Source organism: Pleurodeles waltl, chromosome 1_2 (assembly GCF_031143425.1).
Source record: "Pleurodeles waltl isolate 20211129_DDA chromosome 1_2, aPleWal1.hap1.20221129, whole genome shotgun sequence".
Taxonomy (NCBI): domain Eukaryota; kingdom Metazoa; phylum Chordata; class Amphibia; order Caudata; family Salamandridae; genus Pleurodeles; species Pleurodeles waltl.
The window spans coordinates 884,477,692-884,494,374 of record NC_090437.1 but is presented as its reverse complement, the minus strand read 5'-3'; the positions used below and the strand labels follow the sequence as shown (position 1 = coordinate 884,494,374).

At 44.8% G+C, this 16,683-nt stretch overlaps 1 protein-coding gene across 3 annotated transcripts in view; it reads left to right on the top strand.

The window, feature by feature from the left end:
* Positions 1-16,683, top strand: part of CASP3 (caspase 3) — a 154,572-nt gene that overhangs the window by 115,656 nt on the left and 22,233 nt on the right. For all 3 annotated transcript variants that reach the window (XM_069199492.1, XM_069199487.1, XM_069199500.1), the window contains exon 6: positions 3,678-3,798. In XM_069199492.1, coding sequence (XP_069055593.1) covers positions 3,678-3,798 — 121 coding nt within the window. The remainder of the gene's footprint in view (positions 1-3,677; positions 3,799-16,683) is intronic.

Sequence of the window (16,683 nt, the reverse complement as noted above, 5' to 3'; positions counted from 1 at the left end):
TACTAAGTGCCAGGAGTAGGACGATGCGCCGGTGCACAGAAGCCTAACGACTTTGTTGTGAGAGGTGGGACGATGAAAAGGGTTCTATCAAAAAGTAGATTTTTATGCTTTATCCTACTGGAACTAGACTTAGTAGCCCTGAGCTTCTCTTTATAATGGGCAGCGCTCTTACATAAATTGTACGTGTCTCCGAGCATAGTGAAATAAGTCTTATGTGGGTTAATCTATTTCTTGCTATCCATTTTATAGCCACACTTCCTTGTGTAATGCATTTTGCTGTGCTACGTGTATGAGGGCAATTGTAAAACAACATAAAACATTTTGTACACCTTTTACCTTTTAATTCAAGTGAAAAATCCTTCTCAGATTTCTTCTGTCTTAAATCGCCGTCTTCCTCACCTAATTAAATTATTATGATTAAATTCTGGCTTCTGTTGTAGTTACAGGGCCCCTCTTACTATTTGTGACTGAAGTGGGTAAGTGCTGTCATCCTTGCCTAGTCTTCCTCTGTACATGTTAAGCAGCCCAAGTTGCTGATGGTCCTTCTATAAGTGAAACGATTGGGCAGAGAGAGCCGGATGCGGGGTTTGGAAAGAATAAAAGCAGGCCTCATTGAGCACTAAATATGGTCTGCCAAGGTGGAATATTTCATTTGTTGCAGAGGTCCAAAGCAGAAGTCCCACAAGTCCAGTCAGTCCAGCCCTTGACAACTGACTATTATTACTTAGTATAGCTTTTTTTTTACACAGATTTGCAACCTTGACCATATTATCTAGTCGTAGTCAAGACTAAAAATTTAAAATAATGTTGTTGCCTGGTTTATTGGGCCTATAAATGCATACTCTGTTAATAGCCCTTGTGTTTTTCTAACAAAACGTTTTATTTAACCATCCTTATATTGCATGACAGCACTGTAGGAAGTGCCTTTTCTTTTGATATGTATTTATTTAAAATTTTTGTTAATCGAACTAAAAGCACACACACAAAAGATGTATTTATTTGAGAACTATTTTACACTGTCATATGGAGCCAAAATGGGAAAAATGCCAGGAAACGTATAAATAATGATCTGCCAGTGAAGAAAGAAACAAAACCCATGATGCGAATATGGCCGGTAGGGCTTCAGTAGATTTATCCCAAAGAAAATTAAGATAGTAAACTATTGTCATCTGCAAGAACCACTAAGAAAATTGCCACGTCACACACAAAGATGTACATGTTTTATTTAAACAGTGAGTGACTGTTTTATGCTGGTCACCGTGAATAATAACAAGGCCTGAGATGCATTTTAGTTTCTATATTTAATTTATCATATCTTCCTAATTTTTGCACTTCTCTTTCACTGTGTGCTTCTTTCCCTGCACTCCACGTTGCTCTCATTCATTGCGTTTCTGCCTCTCATGCAGATGTATACGAATTCTATAACTTATAAGTATTAAGATTTAGTGTTAGTTAACATTAGCAACATCTTCAAAGCTCTACGTGGTAACGGGAGTTAGTAAGGGCCATATGTAGCAAAGGGTTTTTCCCATTCTGTGTCAATGGGAAAATGTGTTCGTACATATGGCCCTAATTTCCTTACATCTGGTTTCAAATCACATTATTTGTAGCTTCGATTTTTTTGCCCAAGTTGTCTCCTAGCTGTTAATCTAATTTACTCCTATCTCACATCTTAATCCTATTTAACATTCTGAGGGGTTTCAATCACTATTTGCTTCTGTTGCTATCAATAGCGAATCCCTATCCCCATGTTGGTATGTCCTTGCCAAGCTTTCTTTGCCACACTTCATTATGTAAGCTCTGGTCTTTTTTTTTTTTTTACAGCCGGTATGCAGGTCTTCACATTTGGAACATCATTAGCTTTCCAATCCATTGCTATATTCCATTTAGCTATGGTTAGTGCAAGGTGTGTAAAGTTACCTTCTTGCTTGTCTGCTTTTTATCCGTGCATGTGGCCCGACAAACTCTACACGGGTTGGGCTTCAGTCTTTTCACTGTCACTTTGGAAGGGAACCTTAATATGTTCACCCAGAATTGTGCCACCATTGTGCTTCCTCAGACCTTGTGATAGAAATCCGTCCGTGGTTTGTGCCATCTGGGCACTGATCAGAGGTCCCGGCGTATATCCTGGCCGTTCAGTGAGTGTATATTCTAGGATATTGAGTCCAAGCCTCCCTTAACAGCACACATGGTGTGTGATGTCGACGTATGAATAAAAATATTTAAACCTAAAGTGTTTATTTCAACAGTGCTACGAGACTACACTATATAAAAGCATACCATACTTACAGTAAACCTCGTTGCACCCACCTACTGATAGAATAGCTTGCAATTAGATCTGAATATCAAGGTTTATAAAATCGATAAATGCGAATGTTACTAACAATATTGTATTTCCCAACATTGCATGCCCTAATACTTGTGACTTAGCCCCTCAACTCGAAGCAGTTCTGGCAGTATTACCTTAGTGTGGGCTTATCCCCGCTCAGAGCAGTGGCGTAGCGTGAGGGGTGCAGGGGGGGGGGCCGCCGCACCGGGCGCAACATCTGGGGAGGGACTCGAGTGCTAAAATCCACGGGTTAGGGGGCGCAAATTACTTGCCTTGCCCCAAGTGCTGACAACCCACGCTACGCCACTGGCTCAGAGCACTAGAGGAGTGTGGAATAGATATGGCGGCAGCAGTATGAGCTCCAGGAGTTAGGAGACCAGCAAAGTAACCAGCCCTTGCACTGAGGGCTGCATCCCCAAGCACGTCGGTCTGCACTTCAAAGTAAGCCTGCAGTTTTGCAGGAGGCTGGTTGCATGCACTGGGTAATGTTCACAGTGCAGCCTTTAAGTCTCTACACTGCCTGACGACTGCTATGTGTGTGCAGTCTTCAGGCCTCCAAAAACAGGTTCTGGTAGGTGACAGCCCATCACACACCAAGAGCGTCAAATTAGGAGGGAAGTGGCACTCAGTGGATGAGTGCAGTATTTGAGGGATGAATATCATGTTGTATTCATCAAAATTAATGAGCATATTTATTATGTGTAGGTCGGTCTGAGTTGAATGCTGGGTTGAACGTGACCAAGTGTGCATGTTGGTAGTTGCTGAAGAGAGCCTTGCACTTGGGTGCAGTAAGGAGGATTGAGGCTCATTCAACATTCTATAACTATTAATTAAAATATTCTACAATGAAGAGCATTGTCCATAAGGTGAAGTTTATACATCATCTACCACAAACCTGACGGGTGATTAGTGCGTTCATTGAGCATGGCATTGAAATGCTGAATTTGTGTTTTGCTATAAATACTGCTGAAATTGAGCCTGCTGAGTGTCTGTAGGGTTGCCCATAAGTGGATCTGTTTCAATAACATTTGGTCACTAGTCCATTCATGCTCTTGAATACTGTACATTATCCATGGCAAAAGGTACAAACAAAGCTACCCCTGTACACACATGCTTGGAGAATCACATATATTCTGCTTGTGTTTGCAGTGTTCCTCATCTGTTTCTATAACTGTTGTTAACAGTAATTTATTCTGTATGTTAAATACATCCAATGCATTGGCACAATGTTTGGTTACGATTATTTTATGTCTCATTATTTTATATTTTGAGTTGGGAGAAATATTGTTCACCGATGAGATGAATAGCATTGCCCAAAGTACATTTGATCATTTATTTTATTTGACAGGCCTGCAGAGGAACTGAATTAGATGGAGGTATTGAAGCAGACAGTGGGAATGATTCGTCAGATGGTCAACAGAGAATACCTGTGGAGGCAGACTTCCTTTATGCTTATTCAACAGTTCCTGGTAAGTTTGTATTATTTCTGTATTCCATGCATTAAGTGCAGGTAATTTTGACGTCTGGTATGTACAGTAATGCAAATGATTAAGTCAGCCAAAACGGAGGTAGGAAATTAAACGTCCAGATATTTCTTTTTTTCTGTTTTCTAGCTGTAGATGTTTTTAAGTGGGTGTCGGCTAGCTTTTCATAATGTACACCCTTACTTGCACTGCAGTTGTGATTGGTAGTGCAGTGACTTTGCTGGTCGGTGTTTTATCATTGAGTAAAAATTAAACTGTTATTTTCTGAGTTTAGTGCGGACAGTGGGTTGTCATCCCTGCCTGTCATTTGGGTTTCCTCTGTATGTGGAATATCCCATTGAACATTTTAGCTAGCAATTGGTGTAGAGACTGCTGCTGATTTTCATCTGGAGGGTGCACCATTTCAGAAAAGTGCTAACAGCCAGATGACTCATGGGAGCGAAATGCCTTCATTCCTCTGTATTGCTGCTCTCCCTCTCTATTTTCAGCCAGTAGGGTGGGAGACGTGCAGCTGCATTGCCTGCTGGAAATAAGGCAGGGGCTGGTAGCCCAGCCACAGAGACTGTACCAGCAATGTGAATCTCCACCTACAAGGAAATATGTGGGGGGAGCGTGGCAGAGGCTTCTACACGTTAGGTAATTTGTTGTAACTAGCCCATTTTCAGATGCCTGTCATTTTTCTCATCTCCATGACTCTACCTATCCATCATTGCAGTCCTTGTTTTCCTGTGACTGTAGGTTCTTTCTTAATTTTATAGTATTACAGAGCAGACCAGTTTTTATTATTGCACAGCAACACAATGTGACTTCCCACATCAGATCGTCACCACTTCCAGGTCCAAAACTTTGCTAGTGCCTTAGTCCTATTCTGGCCCTCTCAGCCAAGTGCTTCAGCAAGTTAGAATCCAGAACATCTCCTGTTGAAGTAACAGTGTATCCTCTTTGAAGATATCTGGTCTTTTTGTATGCCGTTGTGTGGGATTTTGAGGTTACTGACAGGTGTTACCATTAACACAGAGCTGCACGAACCATGTTTTTAAGAAGATCTTCAGATCCAGACCTTTACTCAGCATGTGGATCCTCTGAGGTTTCAGAACCGGTTTGGGTGGTTCTCTTTCAAATGCAATTTCGTGGCTGCTCCTCATGCACAGCCTTGGTGCAAGGTGATGGCTCTCACAGCAGGTGGTAGGATTGGTGTTGGCTTCAAGCAGATGTATCCAAAAAATGGGCACTATTAATTGTGAGAACTCTCTACCTGGGTGTCATCAGCCCTCCTGAAGCAGCACAGCCTCCTGAAGCAGCACAAGAGTCAAGCAGAAGGGCAGGCCCTGCCTAGAAACATCCTCACCTTGAACAACAGAAATTACAGTTCCACCCCTACCCCTGGCATAGACCAAATGGCAGTGGTCTGGGGGAACTAATAAGCAGTACTTTGCCAATAAGGTCCTCCTTTAATTTCTTAGAGGAGCCTTGTCTTCAGCCTTCCTCACTTTAGTGCGGAGGTCTCCTCCCTCCAGCCATAGGATTGCAGTTAGTACACTCCCACTCGTTGGAGAAAGACAACGTGTCCTCTATTGTGTGCTTTGCTAAACCAGGGGCATCCAAAATTGGCCCCAGCATTCAAACACATACCGTACAGAATCCTAGTATATCACATATGCACCACGGTCACTGCACATACATCCACTCAACATGCATAAGGAACATCAGTGGAAGATTGTGGGGGTTCACATATAAATGGGCCTTTACATGAGAGTGGTCAGTAGACACAGAGCAAAAGGTCTGCTCACTGCAAAACTTACACTGCCTCCACTGATTTTTGCCTCACTCCAGTCTTGGTGTCCATTATGAGGGCACAGTGTGTGTGTGCCTCTCCAGGTCACAGAACAGATTCTGGACCTCTCATTAGTTGGCCAGCCCTAGGCCTCTATGTACCTTTTACATTAGTGTGGCACTAGGGATAAACAAACAGTCAGGATATCAGTTTTGCATGTAGTCAGGCACTCAGGCAGGAGTACATGCCCCTTTTATCATGCAGGGGACAATCCCTTTCCAACAATAAAGGACTTTTCTTTATTTTAAGTATATTTTGTCTGCCTCTGTGATGGTCTCTGTCCCTACTTGGGGGTTGAATATGGCCTTCTTGCCTCCTGCTAGTTTGTGTGCAGTCAAAGTAATTTTTGAGGTGAATTTGTGGACCTCATTTGAGCCCTGTAAACCTGAAAATTGATGCCCGAGCAAGACCCTTCAGCTGCAGACTGTCAATCAGATGACCAGATAGAATTGAAATTTCTGTTCATGAACCTAACTCACATTTCCGATGAATGCTTCTGAGCACAAATTCCTCACCTTTCAGATAATCTAAGGTGCAAGACTAGATCCAGATTTTCAACCTCAATAGCTCCCCCGGTGTGGTAGGGAAAATGTCGCCCTCAAGCAACAGGTTGTGAACTGTGCCCCTGACTGCAGGAAACAGGTGCCAATCATGTATTAGCACAACGTTTCTTTATGGCATCTAGTTTCCGAACAAAGACGATTGGGAAGTGGAAGCAAAACTCCTAGTCGTAGAACATTGGAAGAGGTTCTGATCCAAATTGCAGGACCACTCTTTTACCAAGTCTGGATCTCTTTCCAAGTCTTGACGTAAGTCTGAGTCCAAGTTTCAACAAAAGTACAAGAAAGCCAAGTAGGATTTTTCCCCTTCCTGTGACTCCAGAACTGCAGAGATTCAGTACGATCAGCATTTCAAGAGCTAGGTTACTGTGTCACGGCCTGCCCCGCAGCAGACAGAAACCTGCAAAGAAGCTTTACTGCAGATCTTTATGTGGATGCTGGCTCCCTCCAGAGTCCATTGAGCTTCATGGAGCTACAGGGACCCTTCCACCATAATTTCCTTTCACAGCACTGACTGATTCTTCCCTGCCACAAACCTGAACCCCACCCCCAAGGACCTCCTCCTAGTTCCGTGCAGGTGATGGCCCATAGTTCCTCTCCAGGCCACAGCAGTCTGGGCCACACCAATTCTGTCCCAGACTCTTTTAGCACCTATTTAGGATCATTTCTCACCACTGATGTCTGACCTGGGGCTGATGTCCCATTTGTTAGACCGTGTCACACTATGAAATCACCAAAGCACAGTCTTCACCATTGGATGATCCATAGTCTCTTATCCAGTACAATATGAGACGAGAGGCCCTGTTCGGCTCAGATTCAGATGTAGTCCAGGGGCTTCAGAACGTACCACATGATGATGATGAAGAAGGGATGGGCAAATTGCTTCTCCCTCACCATACCGATGCAGGATTGTACATGGACTTTCCAAACACAAACGGTTTGGACACTTCTCCTGAGACTGTCTTTAATTCTGCATCAAGTCCATCCACGATGAAAGTGCCTCCTTTGCAGTGGTTTTCCCCAGGGCAGCTAAGTACTTGATTTACAACTATCTACTGTTACAACAAAGGCAAACGTCTTGACAGAAATCCTACAGCCTGAACCTGCTACATTGAAACCCTTCCTGCCTGTCACTGAGGCCCTGATAGATGCTTTAATGGTTGTTTGGATGAAGCCGAGCTTTGATTTCCAAAGTCAGTCATCCAGTGGCTAGGTGACCTAGGCCAGTCTCTGGTGACCCAACCTTTCTCACCCAGTGTATGAAACTGGAAGTATTAGAGGGCTAGGCAGCCACGAGTAATGATAACCTGAACGCATTCACTTCTGCGCTGTTAGATAGGGATTAGAACCGCATTGACACATTTGGCAAAATATGTTTGTGGCATATCTAGCTGTAGAACCATACTCTCTAAACTCCTGCCATCTAGTGTTGGGCTCGGACAAATGCAACTTGTTTTTCTTCTAAGATGTCTTTCTAGTCACAAGGTCACTCCTATGACTTTTAGTGTGCGTGGGCATCATCTTCTGCCGTCGGGTTTTGATGTGTGTCACTGAAGTTCCGAGTTTATGCTGCATGGCCCTCCTCGCCACTCCCATTGGCATCAAACAGTCACATCCTTTGCAGTCCTCTCGACTTCATCTTCGTTTCACTGGTATCTGTGGCCCGGATATCTGTGATTCTCTGTTCAGGGTCTCAGCCCACTTGGACCATTCTCCTCGGTCACCCACCTATAGTGTGACTTGAAGTATTTGTGGCAAGATTGTCATTCAGTCTGTAACCTCTGCTTGTCGTTGGAGCACAAGGCTTCCTTCCCCACCTGCCTTACATTCTGGTGCAAGAAGACCCTGAGGTATTGACGCAAGATGAGGACACCCCCAACATCTTCAGGTAGAGCTTCGAAGGGGAAACGGGCGCTTCCACCTCCACTAATTAACCAGCAGCCCTCAGCCCAGAGAGGAGTTCTTCATCAGCTTCTGACGCCTAAGATCAACCGCCCCCTCCAGGTCAACATCAACCATGTGTATTTTATCCCACCTCCAAAAACAGCCAGTCGGCCACCACCTCTCAGGGTGTTTGTGTCTAGTCCACTACCAGCCCAACAACCTTCCAGGCCACGGCTGCATCCCAGCCGTTGTCAGCACCAACAGAAGGGTTCAGAGCAGACTCTGATCCCGGCATCAAAACAGCTGCCTAAGATCTAGCCTTCCATGATGCCTTCAGATTTGCCAGCGTAGGTGGGCTCTTAGAAGTAGAAGCACCATTCGACGCACGGACTGGCTTTGAAGCTGAAATAGCTGTTCGTGCCGTAATGGCATAAATGGCATGATTTCTGCCAAGCCACTACTGAAGGTGCATGACACTCTTCCTTGCGAGAGAAAGCTTACTTTCGAGGAGCAGCTTACACTGGAACCGCACTACCTCCCAAGCTGAAGAAACATTGAAGCAATGGCAAGCCTTATACCCTCTCACTCCTCCATCCCTCCTCATATTTCTCCTCCACCTAAGTTACCTACCCTTCCATCTAAAGCCCCTTGTTCCACTCTTCCTCACCTGAAGGGTCGCCATTCTCCTCCTACGGGGAGGGTAATCCCCTAGATCCTATTGACCCATATAATGCCCCATATGGCCCAGGGCCCCAGGATGATCCTTGGGATGATTATAGTGCTGTCTTCCCAGGTGCCTATGATCCTGACCTCTACTATCCTGATTATACTACCTCCTATCATGAGACCATTCACAGGGCAGCAGACTTTCTCAAAGTGTATTTTTGTACACCATCACTGAGGAGGTTGACTTCCTGGTGGAAATGCTGTCTCATACAGCTCACACAATACTTACCCATGCTTAAGGGTATGCTGAAATCCACTTCTTGAAAGACCCTGTTAAGGCCTGAGTAATCACACCCAAGGTTGACAAAAAGTACCAGGCCTCCCCTTCGGACCCACCTTACATCAGGGGCAGCGTCCACCAGATCCTCTGGTCGTGCATAGTTCCTGTAAATGCACAAATGCACTGGGTACTGTAGACACCCAGCCCCTTCTCAAAGAAAGTAAAAAGATCAATGCAGCGGGCAAATGGATGGCCAATCGATCGGCCACCCATTAGCTCTTAACTCAGTCTGCCTAATCTCTGTGTAGGACCGTGCACAGTGATTAAATGGGAGACCTGATCCAACAGCTCCCAGATCAGTACAGGAAAAGGGCTCAGGAGTTTGTAGCGGAGGGCCACACTATCTTTAACATGACCATCAGGTATGCTCTGGATATGAAACTGACACAGCTGCAAAAGGTATTAACTCTAGCGTTCTCATCCACCGTAATGCCTGGCTCAGTGTCTCTGTCGTCAAGCCATAAGTCCAACATCATTTGATCAACATGCCCCTTGATGGTGAGGTTGATCAGATGGCAGAGAAGATCAAGAAGGACACAGCCAATATAACAGGCCCATTGCCCTGTGGCTCCTTTTGTCACTCACAGCTGTGGCAGCGCCAGAGCGATTTCTCCAGAAGTGTCCCACCCCATACCAGAGGCAACAGCAGCAGCAAACCTCCTGGGGTTTATTCCAGTGGTGCCTATAGAGACAATAACCACAAGGGCAGAGGCAGTGCAGCAAAGAGACCCACTTCTGCAAGCAGTGACTCCATTCTCCCTATACCACATCACCTGTCAGGGGACGCCTGACGCAGTTCCACATACAGTGGTAAAACATCACCTCAGACCAATGGGTTCGGAGGAATGGCATCCACGTTTTCCCGTACCTCGATGACTAGCTGATCAAGAGTGCAAGTGTTCAGCAGTGCTTGATCCGCACCCAGATCATCCTAGATCTTCTTCACAATTTTGGGATCACCATCAACATGGGCAAGTCTCCCCTCCAACCCCTTCAGATACCGCCTTTTCTAGGGGCAATTCTAATTTGGTCAGTGGAACTACTTATCCCATCCCCACATGGGTTCACGTTTTGCAGCTTCTGCTGTCTCTTTTCCAGACAGATTTCCAGCTAACAGTCAGAACAGTAATGCACCTCCTCGGCATGATAGCCTCATGCATCGCCATCGTTCCTTATGATCCATTACACATGCATCCACTTCAAGAGTGCCTGGCAGAACAATGGTCACAAGTGAAGAGTCTTTGGAAGGATCTAGTGTTGATTTGGGCCAGTATATATATATGTTCAATGGCATGTGTAGCTGCAGATACACATGCTGTGCACATCCCGCCATCTAGTGTTGGGCTCGGAGTGTTACAAGTTGTTTTTCTTCAAAGAAGTCTTTTCGAGTCACGAGATCGAGGGATTCCTCCCATTTCGGCTCCATTGCGCATGGGCGTCGACTCCATCTTAGATTGTTTTTTTTCCCGCCATCGGGTTCGGACGTGTTCCTTTTCGCTCCGGGTTTCGGGTCGGAAAGTTAGAATCTCGGAAAAATCATCGTTATTGTTTGCGTTCGGTATCGGGTTATTTATAACAGATCGACACCGACTTTTGAAGAGCACCGGTGGCCCTTTGGGGTTTTTTCGATCCCCCGTCGGGGCCTGGTCGGCCCGGCCACGTGTCTCTTCAAGGCTGATGGAACGGACCCCATTCCGCTTCTGCCCAAAATGCCATAACAAGTATCCATATACAGATCAGCATCTGGTCTGTAACTTGTGTTTGTCGCCAGAACACAAGGAAGATACTTGTGAAGCCTGTCGAGCGTTTCGGTCCAGGAAGACACTAAAAGACCGAAAAGCAAGAAGACTGCAGATGGCGTCGGCGCCGACAGGACAAGGCCGTTTCGAGGAGGAAGAAGAAACCTTCTCCATCCAGGAATCGGACTCGGACGAGCTCGATCCCGAAGAAATGCCGAAAACCGTGAGTAAGACGTCGAAATATAAAACTCAAGAGAAGGCCACAAAAGCCCAGGGGACGCCACCGCCAACAGGCCATGGCTTAACCCGAAAAATAGGTGACCGAACATCGGCACCTAAAAAGTGCACGCTGGTGTCGAAGTCATCCGACTCTGGTCGAGATACCGCCACACAGCAATCTCGGGCCCGAGATAGCGGCTCCGAGCAAGTTCGGCACTGAGACAGCGGCACCGAAATGAGTCGGCACCGAGAGACAACAACGCCGAAAATAAAAAAAGGTTTCGTCGGAACCAAAAAAAGTAGCCGAAAAGGTTTCGATACCGAAACATCCAGCCTCGGAACCGAAATCAAGTTCCTACTCAGAGGAACAAGGACTGTCCTCACAAATGAAAATACATAGATTTGGACAGGAATTGGAGACAATGGAGCCAGACTACACCCAAAGAAGGCTCCACATCCAAAAAGAAACGGGGAAGATCAGCACTCTCCCTCCTATTAAAATGAAACGCAAACTTGCCTTCCAGGAGAAAGACAAACAGCCACAAGCAAAGGTGGCTAAACAAGTAAGCCCGCCACCGTCTCCACAACGCTCGCCGCAACCATCACCGGTAGCCACTCCACCTATGATGCAATCCCTGACTCATACAGGGATGAGTCAAGATGACCCAGACTCGTGGGATCTTTATGATGCGCCGGTGTCAGATAATAGTCCTGACTGTTATCCAGCTAGACCGTCGCCACCAGAAGATAGTACAGCCTACGCACAGGTGGTGTCGAGGGCAGCGGCATTTCATAATGTCAGCCTGCATGCAGAGCCCATTGAAGACGACTTTCTATTTAATACACTGTCGTCCACACACAGCCAGTACCAGAGTCTCCCCATGCTACCTGGAATGCTAAAACACTCCAAACAAGTGTTTGAGGAGCCTGTAAAAGGAAGGGCCATTACTCCAAGAGTGGAGAAAAAATATAAACCGCCACCAACATATCCTGTGTACATCACACAACAGCTAACACCGGACTCAGTTGTAGTAGGGGCAGCTCGCAAGAGAGCGAACTCACATACTTCAGGAGATGCACCACCTCCAGATAAAGAAAGTCGAAAACTCGACGCAGCAGGGAAAAGGGTGGCGGCACAGGCAGCAAACCAGTGGCGTATTGCAAACTCACAGGCTTTGTTGGCCAGATACGATAGGGCTCATTGAGACAAAATGCAACACTTTATAGAACATTTTCCCAAGGAGTTCCAGAAGAGAGCACAGCAAGTAGTAGAAGAAGGACAGAGTATCTCCAACAATCAGATACGGTCACCAATGGATGCAGCAGACACAGCTGCTAGAACTGTCAACGCAGCAGTGACAATAAGGAGACATGCATGGCTGCGTACATCAGGATTTAAACCAGAAATACAGCAAGCTGTGCTGAATATGCCATTTAACGGACAGCAGTTGTTTGGGCCGGAGGTGGACACTGCTATCGAAAAGCTTAAGAAAGACACTGATACGGCCAAAGCCATGGGCGCACTCTACTCCCCACAGAGCAGAGGCACATTTAGAAAAACACAGTTTCGAGGGCAAAGCACAGAACCCACAAACTCACAAACAAGGCCCACTTATCAGAGCCAATATCAGCGGGGAAGTTTTCGGGGACAATATAGAGGGGGACAGTTCCAAAAGAGTAGAAGGAAGTTCCAAAGTCCCAAAACTCCACAAAACAAACAGTGACTTACACGTCACAAATCCCCAACACGTAACACCTGTGGGGGGGGAGACTAACCAAGTTCTACAAACAATGGGAGGAAATAACAACAGATATTTGGGTATTAGCAATTATCCAGCATGGTTATTGCATAGAATTTCTCAATTTCCCTCCAAATGTCCCACCGAAAACACACAATATGTCAAAACAACACATAGACCTTCTTCAACTGGAAGTACAAGCGTTGTTACAAAACGAAGCAATAGAATTAGTACCAGTTCATCAGAAAGGAACAGGAGTTTACTCTCTGTACTTTCTCATACCCAAAAAGGACAAAACTCTAAGACCTATATTAGGTCTCAGAACGTTAAACACCTACATCAAATCAGATCACTTTCACATGGTGACATTACAGACATAATCCCATTGCTCAAACAGCAAGACTACATGACAACACTAGACCTAAAGGATGCATACTTCCATATACCGATACATCCTTCACACAGAAAGTACCTAAGGTTTGTATTCCAAGGGGTACATTACCAATTCAAGGTGTTGCCATTTGGGATAACAACTGCGCCAAGAGTTTTTACAAAATGCCTGGCAGTGGTAGCTGCGCATATCAGAAGACAGCAAATACACGTGTTTCCATACCTAGACGATTGGCTAATCAAAACCAACACGCAAAAAAGGTGTTCACAACACACAAAGTATGTTATCCAGACACTCCACAAACTAGGTTTCTCAATCAACTACACAAAGTCGCACATTCAGCCGTGCAAAACACAGCAATACTTAGGGGCGACAATCGATACAACAAAAGGGGTTGCCACTCCAAGTCCACAAAGGGTACAAGCTTTTCACAAGGTAATACAGGTCATGTATCCAGAACAAAGAATACAGGTCAAGATGGTAATGAAACTACTAGGCATGATGTCCTCATGCATAGCCATTGTCCCAAACGCCAGATTGTACATGCGGCCCTTACAACAGTGCCTAGGATCACAATGGTCACAGGCACAGGGTCAACTTCTAGATCTAGTGTTGATAGACCGCCAAACATACACCTCGCTTCTATGGTGGAATAACATAAACTTAAACCAAGGGCGGCCTTTCCAAGACCCAGTGCCTCAATACGTAATAACTACGGATGCCTCCATGATAGGATGGGGAGCTCATCTCAATCAACACAGTATCCAAGGACAATGGGACACTCAGCAGACAACTTAACATAAATCACTTAGAACTACTGGCAGTATTTCTAGCGCTAAAAGCATTTCAACCCATAATAAGCCAAAAATACATCCTTGTCAAAACAGACAACATGACAACGATGTATTATCTCAACAAACAAGGAGGAACACACTCAACTCAGTTGTGTCTTCTAGCACAAAAAATATGGTATTGGGCGATTCACAACCACATTCGCCTAATAGCACAGTTTATTCCAGGGATTCAGAATCAGTTAGCAGACAATCTTTCTCGGGATCATCAACAGATCCACGAATGGGAGATTCACCCCGAAATATTAAACACTTACTTCCAAAGATGGGGAACACCACAAATAGACCTATTTGCAACAAAAGAAAACGCAAAATGCCAAAACTTCGCATCCAGATACCCACAAGATCAGTCTCAGTGCAATGCGTTATGGATGAGTTGGTCATGGATATTTGTATACGCTTTCCCCCCTCTCCCACTCCTTCCATATCTAGTAAACAAATTGAGTCAAAACAAACTCATACTAATAGCACCAACTTGGGCAAGACAACCTTGGTACACAACACTACTAGACCTCTCAGTAGTGCCTCATGTCAAACTACCAAACAAACCAGATCTGTTAACTCGACACAAACAACAGATCAGACACCCAAATCCAGCATCGCTGAATCTAGCAATTTGGCTCCTGAAATCTTAGAATTCAGACACTTAGACCTTACACAGGAATGTATGGAGGTCATAAAACAAGCTAGAAAACCAACCACTAGACATTGCTATGCAAATAAGTGGAAAAGATTTGTTTATTATTGCCACAATAATCAAATCCAACCATTACACACATCTGCTAAAGACATTGTAAGCTACTTACTACATTTGCAAAAGTCAAAGCTAGCTTTTTCATCCATTAAAATACATCTTACCGCAATTTCAGCTTATCTGCAAATTACACACTCAACTTCATTATTTAGGATACCAGTCATTAAAGCATTTATGGAAGGCCTAAAGAGAATTATACCACCAAGAACACCACCAGTTCCTTCGTGGAACCTCAACATTGTCTTAACTCGCCTCATGGGTCCACCCTTCAAACCTATGCACTCATGTGAAATGCAATACTTAACATGGAAGGTTGCATTCCTAATTGCTATCACATCTCTAAGAAGAGTAAGTGAGATACAAGCATTTACCATACAAGAACCATTTATTCAGATACACAGGCATAAAGTAGTCTTAGGAACAAATCCTAAATTCTTACCAAAAGTCATATCACCATTCCACTTGAACCAAACAGTAGAACTACCAGTGTTCTTTCCACAGCCAGATTCTGTAGCTGAAAGAGCACTACATACATTAGACATCAAAAGAGCGTTAATGTACTACATTGACAGAACAAAACTAATTCGAAAAACAAAACAATTATTTATTGCTTTCCAAAAACCTCATACAGTAAATCCAATTTCTAAACAAGGCATTGCTAGATGGATAGTTAAGTGCATTCAAACTTGTTATCTTAAAGCAAAAAGAGAACTGCCTATTACACCAAAGGCACACTCAACTAGAAAGAAAGGTGCTACCATGGCCTTTCTAGGAAATATTCCAATGACCGAAATATGTAAGGCAGCTACATGGTCTACGCCTCATACATTTACCAAACACTACTGTGTGGATGTGTTAACGGCACAACAAGCCACAGTAAGTCAAGCAGTACTACGAACATTGTTTCAAACAACTTCAACTCCTACAGGCTGAACCACCGCTTTTGGGGAGATAACTGCTTATTAGTCTATGCACAGCATGTGTATCTGCAGCTACACATGCCATCGAACAGAAAATGTCACTTACCCAGTGTACATCTGTTCGTGGCATTAGTCGCTGCAGATTCATATGTGCCCACCCGCCTCCCCGGGAGCCTGTAGCCGTTTAGAAGTTGATCTTGAACATTTGTAAATTTGTAAATATATTACTTTAAACTACATTATGTACATACGTATTCACTCCATTGCATGGGCACTATTACTATAATACACAACTCCTACCTCACCCTCTGCGGGGAAAACAATCTAAGATGGAGTCGACGCCCATGCGCAATTGAGCCGAAATGGGAGGAGTCCCTCGATCTCGTGACTCGAAAAGACTTCTTCGAAGAAAAACAACTTATAACACTCCGAGCCCAACACTAGATGGCGGGATGTGCACAGCATGTGAATCTGCAGCGACTAATGCCACGAACAGATGTACACTGGGTAAGTGACATTTTCTATATATATGTTCAATGGCATGTGTAGCTGCAGATACACATGCTGTGCACATCCCGCCATCTAGTGTTGGGCTCGGAGTGTTACAAGTTGTTTTTCTTCGAAGAAGTCTTTTTCGAGTCACGAGATCGAGGGACTCCTCCCCTTTCGGCTCCATTGTGCATGGGTGTCGACTCCATCTTAGATTGTTTTCTTTCTGCCATCGGGTTCGGACGTGTTCCTTTTCGCTCCGCGTTTCGGTTTGGAAAGTTAGCTAAAATCTCAGAAAATTCGACGGTATTGTTTGTGTTCGGTATCGGGTTAGTTACAACAGATCGACACCGAATTTTGGAGAGCTCCGATGGCCCTTCAGGGTTTTTGATTCCCCGGCGGGGCCTGGTCGGCCCGACCACGTGCGTTTTTAAGGCTAATGGAACGGACCCCATTCCGCTTCTGCCCCAAATGTCACAACAAG